The sequence below is a fragment of the Marmota monax genome, unplaced genomic scaffold, assembly GCF_021218885.2.
Source record: "Marmota monax isolate L192 unplaced genomic scaffold, Marmota_monax_Labrador192_F-V1.1 WCK01_AAM20220418_F8-fsc00017, whole genome shotgun sequence".
NCBI lineage: Eukaryota > Metazoa > Chordata > Mammalia > Rodentia > Sciuridae > Marmota > Marmota monax.
In genome coordinates, this window is record NW_026695241.1 from 6,558,200 (window position 1) to 6,582,510 (window position 24,311).

The 24,311-nt window shown below is 46.6% G+C and overlaps 1 protein-coding gene across 3 annotated transcripts in view; it reads right to left on the minus strand.

Annotated features, from left to right (window-relative positions):
- Positions 1–7,046: 7,046 nt before the first annotated feature.
- Positions 7,047–24,311, minus strand: part of Tdp1 (tyrosyl-DNA phosphodiesterase 1) — a 77,572-nt gene continuing 60,307 nt past the window's right edge. For all 3 annotated transcript variants that reach the window (XM_046440674.1, XM_046440676.2, XM_046440675.2), the window contains exons 14-16: positions 24,046–24,148; positions 12,199–12,307; positions 7,047–7,381 (exon numbers count right to left, since the gene is read on the minus strand). In XM_046440674.1, the coding sequence (XP_046296630.1) occupies positions 7,308–7,381; positions 12,199–12,307; positions 24,046–24,148 (286 nt within the window). In that variant the 3' untranslated portion in view covers positions 7,047–7,307. The remainder of the gene's footprint in view (positions 7,382–12,198; positions 12,308–24,045; positions 24,149–24,311) is intronic.

Here is a 24,311-nt window from a genome sequence, read left to right on the forward strand (position 1 = left end):
AACTTGTTAATTTGATTATTAATTATAATGATTGTTTTACTGATTCCTTTAGGAATTTTTATATAAATAATCATGACATCTGAGCTTTGGTTCTTCCTTCTCCATCTTTTTTTCTTGTCTTATTACAATGGCTAGTACCTTAGTTTATTACTGAGTAGAACAGGTGGAAGTAGGTACTTTACTGAAGATCTTAGGAGAAGGCTTTCCGTTTCTCATCATTATATATGGTGTTAGCTATAGGTTTTTCATGGATACCCTTTATCTGGTTGAAGAAGTTTTCTTTTATTTTCATTCTGGTTTTTAAATGAAACATGGATGAGTACTTAATTTTGTTTCATGCTGTCTCTCATGTATTGCAATACTTTTCTCTTTTATTCTATTAATAAATGTTGAATTTCATCAATTTATTTTCTACTGTTAAGCATGAACATTAGAAAGCATTAACTTTTAAGAAGAAAAGTATTACATTTCTGGGATAAATTCCACTTGGAGCTTCTACTCTATTATTTTTATTATTCTTATTGTTTTTTTCTTCTTTTTAAGCTTCTTGTAGTAGATGTTTATATCACTGATCTTAGATCCTTCTTCTTTGCTAATGTTGGCATTTTAAAGCTCTAAGTTGCTCTATTAGTTCAGTGCTATCTGCATCCTGAAATTATTGGAATGTTTTATTTTCATGTTGTGTTAAAAATATTTTGTTTTCTTCTTTGGCCCATAAAATATTTACATGTGTTGCTTAATTTCCAAATATTTGTATTTTTTTTTAAAAGGCAAATTATTTCTAACTTATTTCCAATGTGGTCAGAGAATCATATTCAGCATGTGTCTAGTCTTTCTAAATTTATTGAGGCTTGTTTTGTGGTCCAGCTACATTAGTACCATATGTACTTGAAAAGAATGTATATTCTACAGTTATAGTATCATGGTAAGTCAGGATAATCGTGTTTTTCAGATCTTCTGCTTGTCTTTATAGTTCTAGTTATATCAATTGGTGAGAGTTTAAAATTATCAGGTATAATTGTGTGTCTACTCCTCCCTTAACTGTTGATGTTTCTTTCATGTACTTCAAAGCTGTAATTAGGTTATATGTCTTTATGATTATTTGGCCTTCCTGATGTAGTGATTTTTTTTTTTTTTTTTATCATTAGGAAGTGTCTCTTTTCATTACTGGTAATACCCCTTTGTCTCGAAGTCTACTTTATCTGACATTAATTCAGTCACCATGGCTTCCTCTTGCTTGACATTTGTATCTATCTTTTCCAAGTCACTTAATTTGTCCTTGTCTTTCTACATTTAAAGCAGATCTGTTATGAGCAGTACAGAGTTGGCCCTTTTTTGGGAGGGCACTGAGTTGGTTGTTTTAATTGGGTTGAACCAAGCCAATGCTGTCCATTGCAACTTAGTGCATAATGGAAATATCTTGTATCTGTTCTATTCAATATGTAGTGACTCCTGAGCACTTGAAATGTGGTCTGTGTAACTAAGAGACTGAATTTTTAGCTTTTAAAAATGTTGTTTTTAGCCCTCTGTACAGAGTTTGGTGGCCAGAGACTTGAGCAGGGTTTATATAGCAGAATTTGGGAATCCCTCTCTGGCTCTCTTCTGTTGTTCCCCCTTTGTTCCCAAGAGGCCATTCTTGCTCCAGACCCTCTGCTCTGGCTCTTCAAGCCAGCAGGACTAGAGACTTTCCACTGGAGGCTTACATGTTCTGTATTGTGTAGACTAAGACTCAAACTCTGGCTCGAAGTGGTGAAAAACAAAGTACAGGAAGTTTGTCCAGCACGGTGCCTTTCTTCCAGATGGGGACTCACCTCTAGTTCCTGCCTGCTTTTGGTCGCTTTCTGACCTTTATTTTCTTTTATTTGTGGCACTGGGATTTAACCCAGGGGAGCTCTGCCACTGAGCTATATCCTAGCCGTTTTCATTTTTGAGACAGGGTCTCACTCAATTTTCTGGGCTGGCATCAGACTTTTGGTCCTCCTGTCTGAGCTTCCTGAGTAACTGGGATTACAGGAGTGTACCATTGTGTTCAGCAGTGGTCATGATAATTTTTAAAGAACTATGAATAAATAATTATCCAGGGCCCACACAATGGCATCTGCATTTTTGGGCCCAGACAGGGACATGCACTGGCTTAGCCAGGACAGACCCAGCACCACAGAAGAGGCACAGATCTAGTTCAAGATCTAGCTTCGTCACTCTGAACCTTATTCTCACCCCTTAAAACTGGAGATACTGTCACCTGCTTCCTGGCATGATGATGTGTACCAAGTTAGCTAAAATCATGCTGACCCAGAGTGAATGGGTGGAGGCAACTTCTCCTTTGTCTTTCCTCGCCCAGCTTCTCTTTTGTTTTGTGTCTTACCAACGGAGTTTGGTCTGGATGCCTTCCAGTTCAAACCTTGCCACCACGGGAACAGGTGACTGAACCAAGTGTCTGAGACACGTGAACAAAAGATTGTCTGACTGTGGTTTCAGTGGAGCTTCTTGAAGGTCTAAAGAGAATAAAGGAGAGCTTGCATGTGCCAGCCATTCTGCTTTGAGACAGACTCGCTTGGATCTCTGCACAGTGCAGATTTGGATGGTTCCAAGGCTTGTAACACAAGCGCCCTCATTTGCTCACCACCCATTATTGTGTGAGACATCTTTGTTTATGGCACCCCAGTACCTTATTTCCTGGGCTGCCTTTTGCCTCTTGCTAGTCTCTAGCATCTTCTATGCCACCTTCTTGTCTGACACCCACTGATCCCATTCTGTTCTTTTTTTTTTTTTTGAGAGAGAGAATTTTTTAATATTTATTTTTTAGTTTTCGGTGGACACAACATCTTTATTTTATTTTTATGTGGTGCTGAGGAGCGAACCCAGCGCCCCGCGCATGCCAGGCCAGCGCGCTACCATTTGAGCCACATCCCCAGCCCCCATTCTGTACTTTTGATCTAGCAAGTCAATACAAATGATAGGCTTACGTCAACAAATTTAATAAAGCATACAAACGAGTGCCAAGTTTTCAGCCCGCTCTCCTCTACCTCAAAAGGTGCCTACTTTGCCAGCAAGATCTGGCATGAATAATTCAGCCACTTGGTCCTGTGTACTGATGGGACATTTTGACTGTATGTGCTGCTAGTTGATTCCGTCATGCTAACAGTGAATGGCTGTGACAGTGATGAAAGCTTACCTGGTCTTACATCCAGTCACATTTCATGTACATGAAGTCTGCTCCTGGGCTGCGGCTGGGAACATCGCCACATTTGCTGCCTGGACATCACAGCAGTAAAGCCCAGCTCTGGAGCTATGCCCTCTGTCCTTGTCAGCGGTACCACTGTGGACAAATAATCTCCTTAGTTTCCTATCTGTAAATGGGGTAACAGTGCCTCCTTGATAGGGTTATTATGAAGATTGGGTAAACATGTGGCACAGTTCCTGGCACAAACAGCTCAGTATTTGCTGCTGGTGAATGTTAATGCTCAGGGACCCGTGGGCACTGACTGGGCCCAAGAGTTATCAATCAGCTGCCTCCCTACTGGGTCCTGGTCACACCATGGCTGGCATTTCCCAGGAGCAAATGGCTGCACCTAGCCCCTGTTCTGGTCTGTTTCATCTTTTTTTGGTATGAGTCCTTTTATATGACAACAGCCACATAAGTTACTAGTGGAGAGAAATGTAATGGGAGATGGGGCAGCTTGTGGTACTCTTTAGTCCTGGTTATTTCTTGACAAAAATGGGCTATTAAATTTGGAAAATTTCCAAAGGTTTTATCATGATGGGATCTGACCTATGCAGAACATGTGGTTAGCATATAATCAGTAGGATTTTAGATTTAACTCTACACTCTAGTTATTTTGTTCCTGTCACTGAGTTCCTGTGCAGATTTTTTGTCATACATTGTCATAATTAATATCACTAATCCATCAGTATAATTGCTAAGCTTTATAAATGTAAATAAAGAATGCCTAACCAAATCTTTATTTTGAGGCACTCATCAATCTGAAGCAAGCCTTCCCAAGGATTCTTCCTTAATTCTTCAGGAAGGGTTACAATTGTAATTCTAATGACAGAATGTCAAATGTCCCAAAACTTAAAAAAAAAAAAAACAAAAGGATCAAGTAATAGTAGTTTCCCTAGAAAATAAACTTTTAATTTCACATGGAAAAAGACTAAAATTCAAGATTTTAATTTTAAGCATACTGAGTCTAATATGTAAACTATAGTCATTTGAAAAGTCATGTTACTTGAATGATTGTTATTGAGGAAAATCATATAAATTCTACCAGATTCCAGAGAAATGAAGCTCCTTCTGCAGGTGGTGAGGTGCAGGACTATGAGCATCACTGAGGCAGCAGCTTTGGTTTCACTGCTTAAGGTGGGACCTTTTGTTATTTAACTCCCTTGAACCTTGGTTTTCTCATCTGTCATGCGGGGCCAACAATGGTGATGTGAGTTTAAAGCACTTACATATAGGAACTGAAGTATAAGGAGAATTTGGGCAATAGTAAAAAATACTGTTATATGAAAAAATCAGCCCAGACCAGGGCAATTCAAGGCTGCTTTATATCACACTACAGTTAAAAACAGGCAGTTTTGCCCAGGAGTATGTTGACAAATAACTTGAAAACCCTATCTCACATCTCACTCACTCCAAGCAGCTGGTGGTGACCAGGCTTCCCTTCCCATGAGGACTCCTGGGAAACAGGGGACATGAAATCCTCCTGCCAAAATGGCATGTGAGTTCCTGTAGATTGCCAGGTGTCATGCTTGGCCATTCTCTCGTTCAGTGTTTGGGTCTTTGCAGTGCTCAAGCATTGAGCCTGCTGTTGGAATTTGTCATTTGCTGTGGACATCTCTACACTTTAGACTATATGTCTATCTTCACAAAAGAATGTCAGGGAAGGCTGAAGAAGATACACCTTTTCATGACACAAAGCCCTCCTTTCTTTAGTCCCCATGTGGAAAACTCCTTGCTCAGCCAGGCACCTCCTGCCTTGGCACGTCACACAGATGCAGGGAAAGGCACAGAAGGGGCCATGCTGCTTCATGCAGACAGGGGAAGGGAGGGTGTCCTCAGGTGGGGTGAAGGAGTTGCTGAGACACAGCCTGAGACCAGAGGTGCGATTTCCCCGAAAGCATTAGCAGCCTGGTTCAGCGGCACTTTCCCCTGCACTGTAGGTAGTTTAGCCAGTCCCGTTAAACTGAGGGTTGGACTGATGACCTTCTGTGTTCCACATGTTTGGGACTATTCTCAGGGAATTACTTCCCAAGTGTGCTACAACTGTGCCCAGAAAACATGTGGTGCTGGCCCTACCTGGCTGGTCCGGCTCGGCTCAGCCCAGCCCAGCCCAGCCCAGCCTTGGCCTCTCCCGAGTCCCTGCTCATGGGTAGGGCCACAGGACTGCTGGACACCCACCAAGAGTAGACTCTTTGATCCTGCATGGCCCTTGAAGTTCGCCACCCAGCCCCATCTATATGACCTGTCCAGGTAGTATCCAGAGTCCCCCTGGAGGGTGGTCAGGAGACCAATCTGTGATAAGTAGAGACAGGAATGTTAGGGACGAGGACTGTCCTGAGAAATGAATGACAGCGGAGGCAGGGCTGCCCCTCGCCCCTTCTGGTCCTGCGCCAGCACTTTGCACAATCTCCTGGAAGACTCAAGTAACCCTCCATGGGGGGTGCAAACCTTGGTCTTACAGCCGAGGGCTGAAGCACAGAAATGTGAGTTGGCCTGGCCCAGGCAACAGGTTGGTGAGTGGTAGGGCTAGGAGTCCCACCTGACTCCAGCTCTGCGCTCTGGCCCAGACTGCCCGTCTGCCTCCCTGTACTGTTATGTGGACCACAAGGCCACGAAGGCCAGCTGTGGACGTGCCACCATTCTGACTGGCTGCATCCAGCTCCCCAGCAGACTGGCACTGCCTGGACCCTGGTAGTGAAGTCACCCAAGTTTCTGGCCCCGCCTCGAGGATGAAGCCAGCAAACCTCAGGTTCTTTGCCACAGTTCTGACGGGTGGGTACCAGCTCGGGGCCTGCCCTCCACTATGCTGGCTTCTGCTGCTAGCACAGACTCTCCCCATTTCCTCCATGCCCAGCGTGCTCATCTGGTGTAGGGTTTGAATGTTGTAGTACACAGAGGGTAGGTTCAGACAAGCCTTAGTCTTCTTACCCGTAAAATGAACTGCTTAAGGAATTCAATAGCTTTCTTTTATTTTTTTAGCAGAAAAAAGTGCCAGATAATATCCTTTATAGAATTCCAGTTTGTAAACCAGAAGTTCTCTGTGAGAGAAGGGCCCTCAAAGGCCCGTCTTCCTACCCTCCTGCTTTAGCTCAGCACACACAACCCCAAGTTTTCAAGGTAGCTTTGGAAAGTCCTAGGCCTCTGAGAAAGAGTTTGAAAGACTATTTAGACTTTTTTTTTTTTCCCCCCAAAACTAATATTGAACTTTTCCCTAAACTATGCGATGAAGAGGCTGGTGACCAGCGCAGAGTCAGCCTTGAACAGGATAAAACAGTCCAAATCGCCTCAGGAGAGCCCGACACACAAGAAGCAGGACACAGTTCTGACCCCAGCCAGCCGTATGACCAGCGGACACAGCCTCAGCTTCCTTCATGTAAACGGACGGCACCAATGTCAGTCCCCTTGTAGTATTTCTTCTAAATAAGATACCTATGTGCTTCTGTATGATCCTATGAGCTGTCTTTGGAAATTTCTGGGGATGGAAGAGATACCCTTCTAGCTTGGGAAAGGGTAAGCAAATGGCAGGTGGTCGCCAGTGTGACCTGTCTGTAAGCAGGGAGGCAGCAGGCAGGGCGCTGGCAATGAGAAGCTTGGGGAGCTAAGGCTGAAACCCATGGAGAGCTGCAGAGTGGGTATCTGGATTAGACAGGGGGCTGTGATGGACGGCTTGCTTTCTCTGGAAAGCCAGGCTGGCTGAAGATACCTTTGGAGATGGAGAGAGGGTGGAATCACAAAACACAGTCAAGCCACAACTTTTGAGAGCTGACGCCATAATGAAAATCCTCTTCAGTAGGGGGGGTAATTTCATATCTGCATACATACATATTTTTAACATGTGAAGTTTAATAGCTTTCTTTCCAAAACATATAAAAGTGAAATAAGAAAATAAAACTTTTTTTTAAGTGAGAATGCTGACAATAAACATTAAAAGTATAACCAACATCCAAGTTCACAAGAGCAACCTTCATGAGTTTTGCAGGGATGCAAGTCAGATTTTAAGGGAAATGAACATTCAGTACGAACAAGAATATCCAAGGTTTGGGGCTCAACATCTTATGCTCAATTTCACAGTGCTTTAAGATTCTCAGGAGGGCACCCACATGTTCCCGTGTGTATCTGGTGCTTTGATATAAGGAATGTTCCAAATCCATGGCCGATCTGGGAAAAAATACCAAAACATTATAGAATATTTATTTGAACAGGATCACAGAAAACTCACTCACCTGATAGGGTAAAATCACTGTGTGCTCAGGTCTCCAAACTGTGAAGAATGTCTTTGAATCAACTGGAGGATACCCTGTTCAGACAGTGGTTTTCGTAAAGGTTCATGTTAAGGCACAGGGTCAGCTGAGCATGGGAAGGGAGGTGAGCAGCACCCAAGGATGAATCCAGGCCTGCCACCTCGCCTTGCCACACAAGCAAGTTACTTTGCCAGTCTGAACCCCAGTTTCCTTATCTGTACCCACACCACGGTGCTGTCATGAGACAAATGAGATGATTCCAGATAGCAAGTAAGACGTGGTGTCTGGCACACAGCAGGGGCCGCCTCAGGCAGCTGCGCCTCTCCTCCTTAGGGTGCTGCAGGAAGCAAGAGCTGGCGCAGCCCAGGCCACTCTGCTGCTCTCAGCAGGCCCCAGAGGACCAGAGTCCTGACTGTGAAATGCTTTTGCTTTCTTATTAAATGTTAATAATCAATGAGACATGAAGACTTCTGAAAGACTGACTGCAGACCAATGTGAGAAAAAGCAACAGGTGTGGTTATGAACACTAGAAGGAACACCCAGGACCCAGGTTCAAATCCCACCTCCCTTCCTCTCAGCCCTTAGTGAAGGCATCTGGGTTTTGGCCTCAGGTTTCTCCCCTGAAATGGCAAATACATTAGCAACCACCAGAGATTAGTGCGAAGAGAGCATATATAAAATTTCAGTCATGTTGAAGGTACTCAATAAATGCGAACTGTTCTTTCTCCCTTTTAACAGATATTTTAGAAACTGAAAACACTTCAGAGTATCATCTTTACCACACATAGTTCCTGTGAGAGCTAAACCATTCAAAAGAACCATAAGAATATGGGTAAGATCTAAATACATCACAAGGATTAAAAATAAATCCCGTCTCATTGTCTCGACAAGTATTACTAACAGAAGAACTTTTCAGGGCTGGAGAGCTCACTGCAGGTCTAAGAAGGATGCCACGTTAAAGCAGCATCTTGGCTCTGCAAACTCTCCTGATAGGGACCCTTTCCCTTCTCAGAAACAGCCTGGAAACAGTGGTTCTGCCAGCCTCTCCTTGCAGCAGCCTTGCTGTTCCTGTTGAATAATCTTAGAGCAATTGTGCACATAGCAGCACCCAGCAGGATGCGCAGGCAAGAATTCTGAAGATGGCAACAAATTATCAGAACATTATTGCTTATCTTTGGCCTTGAGATGGTTTGAAAGCATGAAACCAATCCCTTTTTTGTTAACTTTACCAAGCTTGTTAGAGAAAGGCAGCCTTTTCCATTTGACATATTTATTTCATTAAAGTTTGAGCGACTTGGCCATGGACTTGGGCTTGACTCCCCCGTCTTTACCCCAGCCTAGGCTCTCTCTACTGCAAACAGCATCTTCTGGGCCTGGACTCCTACTCTATACCCCTCTTCTATATATTGCTCAGTGGGGTAGTATCAACTTTGCTTCACTCCCAAGGTAGCAGACACCCTGTTTCTTGCTAGATGAGCAGCTATTGGAGGGATTCTTCACAGTAATACAGGATCTCAGATGCAGACATTTACTAACCAGCCAGTGATGTCAAGATCTCTGTATTTACTCCATTCCCCCTCAATTAGTCAGTGAGGACCAGGCAAGGACCCAGAGACCACCATCTGGCATATTTCTTGCAGTTCTGGTTTTTCAATGTGTCTGCCCCTGTGGGCAACAATTTCCACACTCACTGACAGGTCCCCCCCAAAACCTGGAGGGAAAGCTAGACACATGGCTATGGGGAGAAGAGGGTGGCTGTGACCCTCGTCTCTTTTACACTATCAGTACTAACAATCACTGGCTTAGAAAAGGCCCCTTTTAAGTAATCCTTTCAAATTGTTCCTTAAGAGAACAAATGGGCTTGTAACCTAATATGCAAATATTACATGCATATTCATGCATGTGCATGTAATATTTGTTCAGAGCTGCTAGATGCCACGGACCTTTCCAATCTTGATAAATGTAAAGTGGTCATGTAAGAAAATGACTTTATTTTTAGGAATACACACTGAAGTATTTAGGGAAAAAGGGCTATCATGTCTGCAACACTCAAATGGATCAGAAAAATGTAAAGTATGAGAAAGAATGCAAATGTGACAAAATGTTTGTACTCTTGCAACTTTTCTGTATATCTGCATTTTTGTAAAAAATGTGAAAGAAATGAATTCCACTATTATGTATAACTATCATGCATTAAAAACATTACAAAAGTAAAAGAAAAAATTATATACACTTATTATTTTAATATATTTATACACATACACACACACATATATATATGCCAGGTATATTCTAAAAACAAATAATGCTGGGCATGGTGGCACATGCCTGTAATCCTGGGGACTAGGGAGACTCATGAAGGAAGATCACAAGTTTGAGACTAGCCTTAGCAATTTAGCAAGACCCTGTCTCAAAAAATAAAAAGGGCTAGGTATGGAGCTCCATGGTAAAGCGCCCTGGGTTCAATTCCAAGTACAATAAATAAATAAATAACAAACAATGAAAATACAATAACCTATTCACAAACAGAATGTAACTAACACCTTTGAAGCTTTGTATGCTCAGTTACTTCTTAAGTGGGACATGCACTTATTGTTTAGGTTCGGGTAGGCTGTCCTCATTTTACTTTCTCAGTAACATATACGATAATGCAGAGTATCAGTGAAAGAACACAAAGCAGTGCCCCACGGAATGGAGCTCAGGAGAGGTGGGGGACTGATCTGTTTCACTTTCTCCTCAGGCTCAGGGTCACAGCACATGGGACATATGGAACCAATTTGTATTAATTTAAAAAACTGGTGATTTTGCTTCATAAGAAGTTATCTCAATAAAATACTAAGTCCCATTGGCAAAATGGGTTTGAAGTTACATATAACTTCAGGAGATGATAAGGGTGAGACCTCATGCCTATCTGGTTCACTGATTCATCCCAGACTGTTGGCACACAGTAGGTGCTCACTATGCACCCATGAGAGAACAAATGAATAGAAGCTCCTGCAGAAAGCAAGGGACCTCAGTAGCTGGGTCTTAGGTTCTGCTTTACTTCATTTGATCATTTTCTTGGTTTCAAGATATCTGGCGGGACTGTGCAGCAGTAGATGTCTTTGCTAAGCTTTTTGAATCATGTTTTGATTTTAAAAAGACCCGAACAAGACCCTGTATGTGTCATAACAGTTTGAAAATCACTTTTTAAAGTGAAGTGCTTTTGAAATGCTCTTAACCACTCACTTTCCTACATCTTGGTAAAATGCCGTTCTTTAGTCTATATGGCTCCTTGAATGTAGGCTGTTTTTGAAGTGGTGGTGTCTGAATTCCTGGTATTATTCTACAAGCTACTAACACAGTGTAAGAGATAAAACAGCACTGACATAAAATAAAATGCTCCACTTTCTATTGTATGTATCTTTAAAGAAAATGCCCAAGAAATAAAAAAGACAGTGACACATTGCAAAGCATTCTGCCTGCTGGGCAAATCAGAGATTTATCATCCTGTGGTCAGCTTCTGGGTTCTGGGGAATGCTTTTTCTGTTGGAGGGGAAGGATTGTGAGGGCGTTTTTTTAGACTTTCTATGGCTTCCATACTCGCTTTCCTCTCCCTTTGGAGATCAGGACTAAAGGAAGTGGGGGAGTCCAGACAGGGTTTGGGTTGGGGAGCAAGGCCCAAGTCAGAATCCTTTAAGCCGTCACCTTACTTATGTTTATTCAGGAGACCTTGGGTTAAAAAAACTACGGAAAAGGAACCTGAAGAATAGAAAAATCCAGAAGGGGAGGGGACTGACACAGGCAAGCCTTAGACATTAAAAAAAAATCACTGCTCCCCACGGGAAAGTGGGGAGTCACACCAAATCACTTCTCCCATGTGCCGGGCACAGAACTAGATATTACAGTAAGAACATACTAAAGGTGACTACTGTTTATTGGCTACTAGCTCTGGGTTGGACACTGTGTTAAGCACAGACGTTTTCAGGACCAACAGAAGTGGCCGGACAGCCTGTGAGGCTGGATCCACCCAGGGCAGACACAGAAGGTGCACCAAGCCTGCTGGCTGGCTGAGGACTTCTGAGCCTGCTGTGGATATGCCAATGGCCTTTCTATTGTGAAACACACTTGGTCACTGCCCTCAGGAAAGTCACAGACTGGTGCAGCAGTTTTCAAGTGTGGCCTGGGGACCTCCCTTTGAGGGGTGGGAGGTTCTGAAGTAAGAAATTATCTTCATGATGCATGAAGCCAGCATGTGGTTCTTGCTGTCATGAGCCCACAAATGTGCAGAGGCCGATGACATGACTGCACAACAGCCCAGAGCAGCTGTGGAAATGGAGCTTGCTTCTAGCTGTAACACAAAGAGGCTGCAAAGCCACTAAACTATGCCATTTTGCTTGCTGATTTTGTCTTTTAATTTTGGAAATGATCACACAAATATGCTTATTATTTTAAAACTAATGAATAAATATTTGTAGGTTCCTGTTTAAATTCCTAATACAGTAAACACAAATAGATACAAAATTCCCATATAAATAAATGATTTCCGTGAATCTCAAAACTCATGAGAATACAAAGGGGTTCAAACAGTTTGAGAACTGTGGCTCCAATGATCACAGGGCAGTAAAGGGGCCTCTGTAAACCTAAGCTTCCAGAGGGTTCCACGAGCCAGGTTTCATTGAGGGACCGGTGGTGTCTCCCTGGCTCTGTTTCTACTATGATACACCTGCCCACAGTTCCCCTCAGCTGTCTCACCTTTACTTCCATACGGTTCTGGGGGCAGATCATAGGGCACTGGAAAAAGGTCTGTTGACTCCCGGCTGCCAGAGAAGAATTTCTGTTTCACTTTGAAGCTGTCCAGGCCCTGCAAACACATGGAGGGAATCTATGATTGTACGCCATTTCCCAAAAGAAAACAAGAAAACTAAAACCAAACTGAAACAAATAAAGAACCTGGAAGATCCCAAGAAGCAATCATATCTTTATGACATTTACAACAAAATTCAAATGACTTCAGAGCTATTTTCAATGTTTGATAGGCAAATATATTTAACAACTCCTCCCAATTATTTTCTTCCCTGAAAATAAGATTTAACATTTTAAGAATTAAATTAAAAGCTTGCAAGAGTTTAACAAAGGATACAGAGAAACAAGAGAAACAATTTTGGATATTATAGCCCATTTCTACTAAACACCATGTACAGTTGGCAGGGAGTTTTAGAACTCATTGTATAAAAATACCTCAAATGTTTTCAATATTGCTATAGTAACAGGCAGCCTGTCCTGAGAAAGAAGAAGTAAAAGTTGTTTTCATGTATAATGGAAGTGCTCAAGTTAATAGGATAGGAATAGAAAAATGGAAATTCTTCACGACCTATCACAATGGAAAGTTTATTCCAAGAACTGCGGAACAAGGTATCAGTCTTAGGTGTCAGTCAGGTGGAGGTGGAGGCTCTCTGCAGGCTGGTATGCGCACACCCTGTCCTTCTCTCACTGACTAAGACATCAGTGCTGTCCTCTGGGCCCCACACACGGGCTTTTTTTAAAAAGAAGGCTTACTGCTTGGCTAGCAAAGGAGAAACACAGGGAACTCCTGTCCCAGAGGCTGTGATTCTGCCCATCAGCAGAAACAGGGGGCTTTTAAAGAGGTGATTCAAAGGCTACATTCCATGTGTTCTCTGTTGGAGTCGTAATTCCCTTGTGAATTTGGGAGACAGTCATTTGTGAAATCTTCTGGTGCTATCCCTGAAGTCTGGATTCCTTCATTTCTTCGGAGGAGCAGAGAGAGAGGAAGAGATAGAAACATGTCTATTTTAAAAATCAGTTGCAGTGGCAGAGAAGCGAGGGCTGTATTCAAAGCATAAAGTGGACCCCTGTTAGTTTCTGCACTGTTAATTTCCATACTCCATTTCTGTGGGAAAATGGGCGACAACATCTCCAAGCTGCTTCCTGCTGAAAGAGGGCAGAGTTGGGGGAAGTGGCCCAAAGTCCTTGTTTTCTACCTTGGATGGGGAGGTGGCGTGACAGCTAAGGGCATTCAGTACCAGAGCAGTCCAGAGGTCCACAATGGCAGATGGCAGGTGACTGGACAAGGCATACAAAGGGTAGGGATCATGCAGATGGCCAAGGGTGTTGCCACCTTCCTGAGTTCAGTTTCCTTTTGCTCAAAGTGGATCACAATGGGGCAAACTGTATCATTCAGGGAGAGAAAGGGGGAGCTCCCCAAGCAAAAAGAGCTTTGGCAGCTGCTGGGACAGCCTTAGTCCCTCCCTGTACTTGCAGGAACAGCTTCTCTGGTTCAACTGGAGGCAAACTCCCTGATCTCCTAACTCTCCAGCGAGTTCTCCAGCACCTGGCAACCTCAGCATAGATGGGGTTCCTCGGAGAGCCAGGCCTGTCCAAGAAAGTTGGAGCTGGGGCTGCTCTTGGGTCCCATCTGGGGTGCCAAATTTGTTACTGAAGCTCAGTCCTTGTCCCCAGTGCCAATACAATAAGGAGGACAGAATTTTGAGAAAAAGGAAAAAGGTTTATTGCTTTGCTAGCAAAGGAGAAACACAGAGGAATCCTGTCCCAGAGGCTGTGAGTCTCCACCTGGGCATCTTCTGGGCCCTCCTGGATCACCCTGGAACTCTGCTCCCTAGTTTGCCTGTCTCTCATTCCCACCTTCCAGCGTCCAAACACAGGTTGCCCTTCATAGCCTAAATACCCACATACTCAACAGCGCTCACCATAAAAAGAATAAGGACCAGGTTCTCAGTCCCTGTGATCATGTAACTTAGTAAGGGGAGACTGGTCCTAGACACAGTGAGGACACAAAAAGCGTCACGCTGACCTCGGCTTCAGACAATGTGGGTTTCAGCCTTTGCTTTGGCACTTGCTAAGCTGTGTGAATGGCGGATGCTTTCATTCATGAGTTTGTTCATTCATTCAACAAACAGAAGGATGAAGGAGCCCCAAGAGCCTAAGGTCATCACACCTATTTCTTGTGATTTTGTAACTGCTGCTTCATCAACCCTCTGTGTGGGTTTATGTGCTTACCCCAACAAACACAGGCCCAACAGGATAGATGCCGACTCTAACCTCATCCAGTTTAAACAGGAATAGAGAGCACATGTGCAGGGCAGAGAGCAGAGTCCCATCCACGCTGATTATCATGCTAAATCCCCACCCTAGAAGATCCTGGGGTGCCATGAGACAGCCCATAAGCTGTGCTTCTTGGTCTGCTCCTCTGTGCTCCCCAGAGTCCCCCTTCTCTGGGTCGCACATGACCCCATATGAACCATAATCTTTTGTCCCAGGGGGAACTTGGAACTTCAGTGACTAGAATGGCCAGTTCCTGATTTGTAAACTCAAGTTCCTTTCGGCTTGGCTTGGACCTTGCCTTGGAGACCCTGTCGGCATCCCTCCAGACTAGGATACAGAGGTCAAGGGGCTGACAAAGCCTCCCAGGGCCAGGCATGTGCCAGGCCCCGCGTGTACAAGAGTCACCATCTCTTGCCTCATCGACTGCACAACTGGGAGGAGACATTAGACAAATACATCTGTGAAAAGTATACCTACAACCGTGGTAAGTGCCACCAAGAACAGCCAGAGAGCACCTTCAGAGACCAGCATGGCTGTTGTAGATTTGGGGGGAGGGGGTGGTCAGTGAAAGCCTCCCTAAAAAAGGTGGCACTGTGGTCAAACCCTAAAAGAGGAGCAGGGTTTGGAAGCGGGAGTGGAAAGGAAAATGTTCCAGGGAGGAACAGCACCTCCCAGGCCCAGAGGTGACCAAGAGCATGGCGTGCTCTAGGAACTCAGATGGCTGGTGGGAGGGACAGTGGGGCACTGTTCTTGTGAAACCCAGAGAGCAAAGCTTCTGGTGGTCACTGTGTTACTGCTTCTAACTCTAGTGCCCAGGCACATCCCGGGGCACAGTAGGTGCACAAGAAATCCTGAGCTGCAGACCCAGGAATGAAGAGCCTTCCCTGCCTGCTTTATGGGCTTCTGTGAGGGAGCAAACACGAGCTCGAGGGAGAGCTCTGCGTGGTGAGGACTGTGGTAAAGTGCGGAAGTAGCGCTGCTGAAGATGCCAAGTCAAGTCGCAAGTAAGGCCGCAGGTGAAGCTCGCCCGGCACCGACACTGGCACCGAAGGGACAGCCTATCTTCAGTGGCAGGAGACGGGAAGGCTTTGTAGAGAAGAATATTTTAGCTGCACTTTGAAAGACAGCCATACTGGTGAGAGGCAGGTGGCAAAGGAACCTGGGGACGGAGCAGCATGATCAAGGGCAGAGCACAGCGAGCCTCTGGGTGCTGAGTGGGGTGTGTATGGGGGAAGGTCACACGGAGGGAACTGGGGGCCAGACCGGACAGTGTTTTGAATGACCGGCAGTGGAGACATCTGTGGTCTGCCCTGTCACACGGGCTCACTCCCTGGCTGGAGTGACTCGGCATGGGCAGGTAGCCAAGCTGGGGAAGACCTGGCTCTGGGAGCTGCTTGGCCAGGCATAGCCCGACTGCTGGGGGGTCTCAAGTCCATCAGTGGAGGATGTCAGAACCCAAAGCTGTGGCCCCAGCACTGGACAAGCCTCCCCCGCCAGCCTCCGTGCTCACATTTGAGCTGATCATCCACTACACAGGCGCCGCGGGGCCCTGGGAAGCGCGCGGCCTCCACGGCAACAGGAGAGGAACTGCAAAGGCTCTGGAAAGGTGCCCTGCTCCCGGGGTCAGGGAGGACGACTGCACGAGGGATCCAAGAGAGGGGACAGCAAGTTACTGCAACGTGAACAGGAAACAGAGGATGGCGACGGCTACACAGGTGACGGGATGAGAGTGGACGGTGGAGGCAGAAAGGAACAAATCTGAAAGAGACTGGAAGAAAAACCAAACCAAACCAAAACCCCCAAACCCCAGATCAGGGACTGTGAGGGTGGAGCAAAAGAGGAAGGGGCCAGGAGACCAAGGGCTACTGGAGGATTTGAGTCCTGCTAATCCAAAGACCACCACAGCCTGCTCCTTTCCTCCTTTCAGTTGTTCCCACTGGCAGGGCATACCTTTGACATTTTCTGGATCTCAGGAAACTACAATCTCTTACTTTGAAGATCAGTTATTTGCTGTGTGCCTCTAGGCAAGTTACTTAACCTTTCTGGGCCTTGGTTTCCTTGTTTATTAAATGAAGACAATAGCATCTGATTTACAATGCTACTGTGAAGATGTATAAATTATTTAGAACAATGACTAGCACATGGTAAGTATTCCAGAAAATAAACCAACAGAATCCTATGTATATTCAAGGTGTGTTTAGTAATAATGCAAATGGTCCTATTTCTCAGAGAAGGAAAGAGGTTGAACAGTTAATCAAGGTCACACAGCCAGCAACAGTGGCAAGGCCAGATGTGGAACCCTGTCCTTCTCAGGCTTGGTCCTGTGTTCCTCTGACTAAGCAAAGAGATGGTCTCATACCCACCACCGGGCACCATGACAAGGAAAGAACCCCTTGGAAGTCCAAGGGTCCATGTCATGCAGGGCGCTTTAGAATGAGCCATCCCCTGGAAATCCTGGTATCAGAGGCTAATGCCAATTTAGTGATTATTTAATACGTTCTTGGAGTCTTGGGTTTAAAAAATAAAACGACTCCCCTCTTCTTGGCTCCTAGCTTGATGTTTTCCACTGGGTCAGGGCAATGCTGATTCTGCGCGGCCTGGACCCAGACCTCTGTCAGTGGCGCCTGACCTCAGAAGGGGGTTTGAACCATCCTCGTCTGACAGGAGCTGATATGCTTTCCTCCTGAATGCCATTTATGATCCAAATTCTAGGGTATTATGTGGGAAAAAAAAAAAGGTACCACTTTTCCCTTCAGTCTGGTTGTCAAGCAGTGTGGAGCTGTCTCTAATTGTCACTATTGAGCTATCACAGCCGCATCATATGGCAGTTTACAAAACGCCCTCCCAGGCCGGGATACTGACAAGGCCGTGGAGATCATGGTCATAAACCGCCAGGTGAGGGGTGCACACACGTCACAAGTGAGGGACTGTGGCTGCCCCCTTCAGCAGAGGGGTGCAAGTGCTCCTCACTGCTGGGACTGCTCTCTCATGAAGAGGAGCGGCCTGCTCAGACCGCAGTCACAGACGGTTTGTCCTGTCAGCTACCCCGCACAGGGCCTCAGGACTTCCCTGGGTAAGGCGGTGACCCAGCTGAACGTTCCAAAAGGAGCACACTACCCAGGATGGACCAACTGGCAGGGAAGCTAGTCACAGGAAGGACAGGCCGCGCCCTCCTGAGCGGCAGGAGCCAGCCCGGCTCACGTGGGCACTCCTGGCTCAGGGCGGGGGCGAGCTCCCTGAGGAGGGCACACCTGCTGGCTCTGAGGGGCGGAGAAGGAGGAGCAGTCAAGGGCATCGCCGAAGTGAGATCGGAGACTCTGATTTACCCAAGGGAGTCCTTTGCTTGGTTCCTGGGGCCTCTCCACGTGTTCATCTGTATTCTGTTTCTTTCCAGGTTATTTCAGCATCTCCAGCTGAGGCAAAGAGCGGGCGCCCAGGATCAGTTACTAAGGGGTGCTGTTCCATGCCTACAAGACTGGTGTCGGAGAGCAAGGGGGACAGGGATGGAGAAGAAGCATGCTGTACCAGTGGTCAGTGGACCATGATGTCTGGAATCTGGACGCCATCTGTGGGCCAAGGGGAGCCACACAAGATTGAAGGGCAAAGGAATCCACCTGCATCTGGGGACAGACCTGGACCTGAGGACAGAAACTTGGCCCTGAAGCAGACAGTAGCAGTGAGGAAACAGGAGGAATTCTCGACAGGTGGATGGGACAGGATGTGGCAAGAGAATGGATAGGGAAGAAGCTGGTTTTGTTAGCTGGGGGGAATGTAGGAGGCTACCAAGAAGCCTCACGTGAAACGACGCTTCCCAGCTGTGGACTCCTGGGAGACCTTGGAAGCCAGAGCCACAGCTGTAAGAACGGAGCTCCGGTCACATCATGTGAGGCAGGCACAGGTCCAGGGCCTGACAAAGCGTACGCTTGACACACACCAAAGGGAGCAGTGTTCTAGGAGGAATGCGGGCACCTCCCAACACACACAGACACCTATGGGTCTGGAACTCTGTCGCTGATCTTTGACATCAATGGATCTTTCCTATAATCGAGATTTTCAGGCCCAAAGTGTTAGTCTAATTTAAAAATTAAATACACCTCTAAAGTACAGAGTCAATTCAGAAAACACTATAGAACTGATAAATTGAAATTAGACCTCAGAAGAATTAGGTCTTTGACTTATATTGACAAGCTCTAATTAGGAACTTACTGCGAACCAAGCTTCTCTAAGTGCTGGACGTACAAGGTCAAACGTACCTGACATATTCTCTGAGTCTTAAGGGATAGCTACTGATGCTCTAACTGCAAGTGAGGTCAATCTTGAGAGGATGCCTTTATGGATTCGTTCATTTAAAAGAAGCAGGAAAAAAATGGGAGTTTTTTCAGTCGTAAGGAGCATTGCCATTTGGCTGCTGAGTTATAGGTCCTTATCACAGCTGCAGGAAAGTAGGGCATCGCCAGGGTCCCTGAAGGTGATTGCCTCTGCTGTTTGACACTGTGTCTTTCCTATTTGCAACACTGGCCTCAGGTCACAGTGATCGAGGTGGCAAACTGATGAAGGACAAAAGAGCACTCTGGGTACTGATAATTCAGAAATGTGGGTGGTGTGGACATGGAGCTCTGTTTGGGAGGCACAAAGAGAGGCTGATCTCCAGAGACGAGGCCCAGGCAGGAGGGTGACTGCAGAGCTCCAAGTCTCTTTGGAAGCATGTAACTAAAAGCATAAAAGGCATGTGCCAGCCAGGCGCGGTGGTGCACACCCAGCAAGTTGGGGGGCTGGTGCAGGAGTAATCCCAGCAAGTTGGGGGGCTGGTACAGGAGGGTTGCCAAGTTCCAGGCCAGTCTCAGCAACTTAGTGAGACCCTATTTTAAAAGAAAAAAGATTGCGGGCTGCAGTTGTGGCTCAGTGGTAGAGCACTTGCCTAGTATGTGTGAGGCACTGGGTTCGATCCTCAGTACCACATAAAAGAAAAAGGGTTGGGGTATAGCTCAGTGGTAGAGTGCTTGCCTAGCATGTTCGAGGCACTGGGTTATATTCCAAGTACCGTGAAGGAGGAGGGAGGGAGGAAAAAAGAGGATGACGTCTTTCTAGTACCAAAGAGGGAAAGCTTCAAAAAACAACAACGCACCCCCATTATTTTGCAACAAATTGCATTCTTGTCAGTGAACATCTTAAGGTTATGATCAATACAGAAATCTTCAAGACGTTTATCTAACCAATGGGGACTGGCAGCTGCACTGCAATAGACGGCTGGGTGGGGAGAGGGTGAGAGCGGCTGCAGTGCGCTCTCCGCACTGCGCTCTCCTCCCAGCAGTCTGTGGCTGTGTTGAAGCCCTTACTACATACGATACCCACTGTTCACAGTTTCCACAGACACTCTTTGGCAGATTTCTTCTGCTCAAGTTGCTCAGAACAGGGCAGCACGAACTCCAGGAACGTCAACTAAGAACTGTTTGCAAGAGAAAGCAGGCTGCCATCTGGTCAAGGGGATACACATCAATGACCCTGACACAGTGGGGCACGGGATGCAGGAGTGAGGCCTGGAGTGCAGACAGCTGCAGCGGGTGGAGGCCGGGGCGTAAGGTGCTGTTCCTCATAAAGATCAGGGCTGGCGACAGGGCCAGGCCTGGCTCCCAGAGAGCCCCAAATCGTGCATGGCAGGAATGTCAAGTGCCAGGAATAAGGGGTGAGGGCTGAGGCCAGAGCAGCCAGATGTCAGAGTCCCAAGGGAAACGAAGGTCATGCCAGAAACCTGGACTTTGCCTCAAGAACTGAAGCAGGGGACAAAAGGACTGGATTTGTGGTTGACAGACAACCTCTGGCAGCAGTGAGAAGAGCAGCTTGCAGGTGCCTAGGAAGTGAGCTGGAGGTTCCTGAAATAGAAGTTGACATGCCCTGGATACAGAGGCTGTGGGATGGTCAGGGGTGATGGAGCACCGAGCAGCCTGAAGGAGGGAGAGCGACAAGCCTCGGTGATTCCAGCAGATACGGGGTGAGAGAGCTGCTAAGGAGGATTTCCATATAAGAAGGGCAGTGGGTGAAAGGTGGCAGATTTCATGTGGCTTAAGAAAATTTTGATGGTATCTGCAATGCCCATGTCCTCAAGTAATATCTGAATAATACTCACTGTAACTTAAGAATTAATGATCAGACTGAGTAGCTGATGGTTTTCCACCATCCAAGTGAGACAAAGTCCAACCCCTGAGTCCTGGTTGCCAATCTCCTTCAGATTGGGATTCCAACCTCTCCCACCCATGCCCCCTCCTCAGGCTGCTCCAGGTACAGGTGCTGCCACTTCCTTCACAGAGCCTCTTTGCCTAATGGGTTGAGCATGCACTCATTTCTCAAGGGCCATCTTCTTACAGAAGACTTTCCTGGGCCTTCTGGCAGTTTCCATGCTCCCTCTCTTCAGAGCCCTTTACTTTGAGCACCCCCATCATGGTTTTCATACACAACGTAAAACTCCTCTGATTCTTCAAATTACCCTGGAGTTTACTAAGAATAAAGACTCCAGCTTGTTCCTCATTCTGTCCCTGGAGTCTATCCTGAGGAGGCACAGGGTACTTGCAGAGCTGAGCTAGGGTCACGGGGATCAACCCCAGGCTGCTGGAATGTTCAGCTCTGAGGGGAAACCAGTGAGCAGGTCCACTGCATGCCCACCCTCCCAGGGCAAGCGTCCTGTTCCAGGGCTCGTACAGCCTTGGCACAGCCCTTTGGGTTGTCCCCAAAGTCATCACCATAGATATTATTCTGTGAAGGCCCCGCAGAGGTCTACCACTTTCCCAGAAGTGTCAGACACCAGTGAGTGACACAGCTTAAGGACATCTCCTATATCTCAACCCAACACCACCGTTTACACGCTGATGAGAAAGATCAGCTCACCTTCAGGGGAAAGCCCTGGAAGCCTACCTTCCAGGATGGCATCTTAGCTGATAATCTTCCTCGTCTGGAAACAAGCCCACTATTGGGGGACACATCAGGAGAGCCCTGAGACATGGAAGGAAGACCTAGGCTTGCGAGGTCACTGGAAGTGCAGAACAGCCAGTTCCTGAGATGCTGTGGGGCCACGCTGACAGCAGCAGCCAGACAGGTCTACTGCTAGGTCCCCAAAGCCAGCTGGCCCCCCTCCAGGTCTTGGCTGTTCACAGCTCCTCTGACTCCATGACTTCCTCCAGCATCTCTTCCCTCCTTTTGGGGGCTTAAGTTGTTTTTTTGTAAATCAGAACTGAAAGAATAAGACCTTTGGTCTCTGGGATCTGCTCATTCAGGCTTGATGCCTCCCTTGTGTCACAGGAGCACTTGGCTCACACCTGGGACACCTGTTGTCTTACCACTCACAGACAAGTTACCTACTGACCATGACCTAACTGGATGGGCGAGGTGAAATTGCTTCTGGGCCTTGCCCCAGTCATTCATGATTCATTAAATGACATAGACGACCCAATCAAATGGGAAAATGTCTGGGGACCAGTCAGTGCAGTGTGCAGGTCCTCTCCAGGATTAGGGAGACAGCTGGCGTGTGCTGAGACCAGCCAGCACGCGGTGGGGGAAGCTGTCACCATCTTAGTGTGTTACTTACACAGTTACCCTGGTTGGCATCAGGCTCTGAATCTGTTGGTAGAGCACAGAAGCAGAATCCATTTGTTATATTCTTGGCTGATGGTCTTTTTAAATAGCAGACTCTCTATTTTACCTAGAAGCTGCTATTGCAGGGCTTTCTTATTCCAAAAGTACACAAATAAGAGCCCAGTATGAAGACAGTTTGGGGGTTCTCATTATTATTCTCATTTCCCCTCTATTTCCCTTCTCTAAGGTGCAAAGAAAGAATATCTTAGGTAAAGATTAGCAGCTGAGAAGGGCCTAGAAGATGTGCAAGGGGAACACAAATCTATATTACCATTTTCATGATCAGGGAGGAGGTGAGAACCGTTACAACAGATTAGGACTTTCAAAAGCTGACAGAAGCCAAACAAGAGTGACATGGAATTTTCTTGTTTCTTAAGGAACTACTAGGGGCTGACTCCAGCCTGAGTTTGAAGCCACAATCACTATAATCACCTCAGGTTACTCAATACTGTTATCCTAGACTGTGAGTTCACCATTTCCTCTGAAACTAGTATAAAGTTGGATGATCACCGAGGGATTATGAGAAGACTGAGGTCTCAGGGCTGGTCCCACTTTACCTGTGGAACCTTCTGGACATAATATTCTCGCCTAGAAAGTAGGGTAATCACCTACCTTATGGGCCTGTGGAAGCTGAGCTCTGGTTGTAAGTGGCATATGAATCTGCATTGTTCTGCTTTGCAGGAAACAAAATATTCTGAAACCTCATGACACCACCCTCCAAAGAGGCCAGTGATAGTTTTGTAGTAAGCCCTCTGGATAGAGAAGCATGGGTAAAGACTGGCAAGGGACAGGGAGAGAAAGGGGGAGAACAGCTATTCCCTAGAGCATGGTGCAGGGAAAGACGGCAGCACTGTGTGGGTGGGCCAGGAAGGAGGGGGCCCTGCATGCCTTAAGAGTGGATTCCCATGAATGACGTGGGACCAGACTGAAATGTAAGAATAAGCACCCAGCACCTGCTTAGCTAAACCTGGTCCAGTAAAAGTGGTTCACAATGGAGCTATGTCATGTATGTTTATTATAAAGTCAATTACAGCAAGTGGTTTTAAAAAAGGGAGGGGGGAGGGGGGAGGGGGAGGGAGGCAGGAGGAGGAGGGGGAGGGGGAAGGGCAGGGAGAGAGAGAGAGAAAAAGGGAGGGAGGGAGGGAGGAAGAGAGAGGCATTAGCCTTTACTGCATGGGCGATTCTGACTGTGTTCCACCAAATGAGCCTGGGGAGGGAAGTTGGGAGTTCCTGGGGCCTGTGTGCCCCTCGGAGGTGGAGGACTCCTCTCTGGGCCAAATGTGATAAAGACACTTATGGCTTGTACAACCTGGTCATCACATAGAAGCTTGCCACTTCACTGGTGTTTGGCTGTGGAAACCACGAGTCAGTTCAAAGCTGGGAAGTAAGCCAGCTGGGCTGGACATTTTGAGACACAGTTTCTCATGTGGTGCCTTTCAGGGGCGCACGTGGCATGACACCAGTCTGTCTCCCAGCTCCCCTCCTGCCAATATCCTTCCAGGAATAATGGTGCCCTGCCCGCCTCCCAACCCCTCCTTCTTCCCAGCTGTACCCTCCCATCATCCCCAACTAAAATGCTTGTGCTTGGCTGGGCCCTTCCTTTGGTGATTTGTCATTTACCCCTTAAGATGAATCTTCATGTCATATTTCACAGAACTTATTTAAACACTGCTATTAACTTCACCTGTTGACCTCTAACCAGGTAACCCACTGCATCTGTCTAAGTGTTTTGTAAGTTTATCACACAGAACAGCTGTTGAGAGCAGAGGTTCTGGTATAGAATCTCGATCCTCTATCTGCTGACCCTCGACAGGTCACCATGACTAAAGAAGAGAACTCAAAAAATCCATCTCACTTCCCAAGTGACCCTTGAGACAGCTGGGAGAGGGAACTCACAAATGCTGACGGGAGGAAGAGCACCCCAAGCTCGTAGGATCGGATCATCAGCTGAGCGCCGTTCTTCTCCAGTGCTCCCCAAGCGGCCTTGGACAGGTTGGCGCTGCAGAGACAAGGACACAGAGAGGCCTGGCTCAGTGAAGCATCTCTGTGCAGGTCAGACTCACAGAAAAACAGCTGCAATCATGCTGATTCAGTTTCTAGCGGAGCTGTGGCGTTCTTGGAAGGGGATTTAAATCCTGCTATAATCCTCTAGATTTATCTAA